This window comes from Phalaenopsis equestris, unplaced genomic scaffold, assembly GCF_001263595.1.
Source record: "Phalaenopsis equestris unplaced genomic scaffold, ASM126359v1 Scaffold000103, whole genome shotgun sequence".
In the NCBI taxonomy this organism is placed as follows: Eukaryota; Viridiplantae; Streptophyta; class Magnoliopsida; order Asparagales; family Orchidaceae; genus Phalaenopsis; species Phalaenopsis equestris.
Genome location: NW_018164545.1, coordinates 133,125 through 135,511, shown reverse-complemented (window position 1 = coordinate 135,511; position 2,387 = coordinate 133,125). Strand labels below are relative to the sequence as shown.

General features: G+C 35.2%; 1 protein-coding gene across 2 annotated transcripts in view; it reads right to left on the bottom strand.

Moving 5' to 3' along the window:
• The window catches only part of LOC110020580 (NADH dehydrogenase [ubiquinone] flavoprotein 1, mitochondrial), an 18,802-nt gene extending 16,639 nt beyond the window's left edge, over positions 1-2,163 (bottom strand). For both annotated transcript variants that reach the window (XM_020718724.1, XM_020718725.1), the window contains exon 1: positions 1,938-2,163. In XM_020718724.1, the coding sequence (XP_020574383.1) occupies positions 1,938-1,979 (42 nt within the window). In that variant the 5' untranslated portion in view covers positions 1,980-2,163. The remainder of the gene's footprint in view (positions 1-1,937) is intronic.
• Between the last annotated feature and the right edge of the window lie 224 nt (positions 2,164-2,387).

Here is a 2,387-nt window from a genome sequence, read left to right as displayed (position 1 = left end):
AAATTAAATAAAAATTTGAATAATGCATATAATTGTAAATATTAAAATGATATATAAAATTAGGATATTTAAGAATGCAAAAAAAAAAAAAAAAAGACTCTCTTGGGTTTATAGCCAAGCATGAGCACAACATCAAAAAAATGAAAGAAAAATGATAATAGAGTTGCACATATGCAATGTCTGCTTGTGAGGGTTGTGGCCAGCTGTGGGTACCCACGTGAAAGGGAAAGGGCTAAAAAAGTATTATTTTTGCACCTCTGACACATGCATCCAAGAGAAGGGGTGTAGTTTTCATCTAGAAAGGTCTTAATGAATTAACTCTCAGCAGTGAGAGAACTATGAAGGAGCTGATGTGCACAAACTTCTAATTTTGCATAGGTACCATTTTCATGACTTGAATCCTTACGCATCAATTCACAATATAGACAATCCAACCACTACTCTAATCCAAAATTCTAAAGGCTGAATCATTCATAAACATTCCCTAATTCCAAAAGAATCTTGCATGTGGATAGTCACATAACCTTAGAAGACATGCTAAACCTCATGAAAACCACTTCCCAAAACCTTTGGCTGAGAAAAGTGCAATAAGAGGAGTTTGTTGGGCCACTCCACTTTACTAGTTCTTGCCTCATACCACTTCTACATTCTAGGGAAATATCATCCAGCCTCTTTGATATGCGAATCATTTTTCATTTCAAGATGAGGAATTTTAACATACATAATTGACACTTTCTGTTTAGACTAATAATATTAAGTAGGTAGATAAGAAAAAACATTTAAATAGATGCACATAAAGTTAAACAAGACTAAATTGCAGCATTAACCCATCTCCCTTTAGAAATTATATCACTAATAATTAGAAGGTACTTTCAAGTTAATTGATCAACATTCTTTTTCTATTTAACTTCTTATACAAAATGTTAAGATAAATGGTGTTCAACTCGTATCCATTTGATGCAATTTAATAATAATATGTTATGAAAATTGGTTAGTTAGAAATGCCTCAAAATTTTACCAAAACGCTTGTTTTGAGGATGTTCGTTGCTATTATTCATCTTCCACATCATTTTTATCCTTTCAAGCTATTTGGAATCAAAACAATCAGTTTTCATTATCTACTGTATATGATGGGTGTTGATTAACATGTTAAACCCATAAAGTACATAAATTTTCATATGATTTTTATCCATATTACATTTGATCCATTTAATCTACCTCATAATCCATTCTCATTAACTTTATTTACCCTTCTAAATGCTACATCTTATACCCAATTACTTCACAAGAAGACTGTTGTTAGCTTCAACCAAAATGATGTGACAGAAAAGATACAAACAGACCAATTTTTCAAATCCAAACAAACCATACATGAATTATAAGTCATAACATTATATGTTTCAACAAAAAGGGACTTAATATCTTAAAAACAACCCCCCAAAAGATCAAGGGTATCACATAACAAGCAATCTGCAAACCCAATCGGATCACATCCTGCTTCAGGGTATTATTTTGCTATGAATTGATTGATCAAGTGATAATTATCCAAACTTCATTGATGGACTTGGTCAAAACAAAAATTCTAACTTTCTCCATCAATTACTAAGATGAAAAAGGATGATCCTGCAGCCCAAGAAGAAAAATCAAACCCAATAATATCAAATAAGATGAGGATCTCTTCAGAAATTAGAAGCAAGGAAACGATTTCGCAAAACTCAGTCGAAATCAAAACAAGGCGGACAATCTACCTCATATAAAACCCCCTGCCCATCAACCGATCTATCAGGAAATTGAACACTTGAATATCATTCCAAGAATAAAATGTAGCTTGTTCTCAATGAATAATTAAACCATTAAAAATTAGAAGAGTTTATAACTTTAAGAGTACTCCAATCGAGATCGAGGAGTACAGAAAGAAAAAATTAGAGAACCCAAACCTTGAGGCGTCGAGCCAGTACCAGCTCATTGGCGTAACCCATCACCAACGGCGGCAGCCGAGAGCGCGTTTATGGGCTTAGAAATCGCAACTTAGATTATCTCCGCTAGATAAAGTCGAGGAAGACGAAGAAGCATATGGATTTGGAGAAGCCACGGATCCTGCTTCTCTCGCTGCTGGTGCGGCCACACGTGTTTGTGTATCAAATTATGAACAGCAGACCATAAAATGGGTTGATGTTTAAAAACGGAAATTTAACTTTAAATGCTTCATATGTGTTGGGGGTGTACACGAGCCCAACACAAGTTGAAATTAGTGTCCGTTTGGGGTAGCTTTTGTGTTTCAGGATAAGTTGAAACACGGCCCGTTGGCCGGCCGCAGGGGTCGACCCGCGGCCTGCTTTTAGTGTAAAAACCCAAACGCAGTTTCGAATAAGCTGACGAAACGCGCG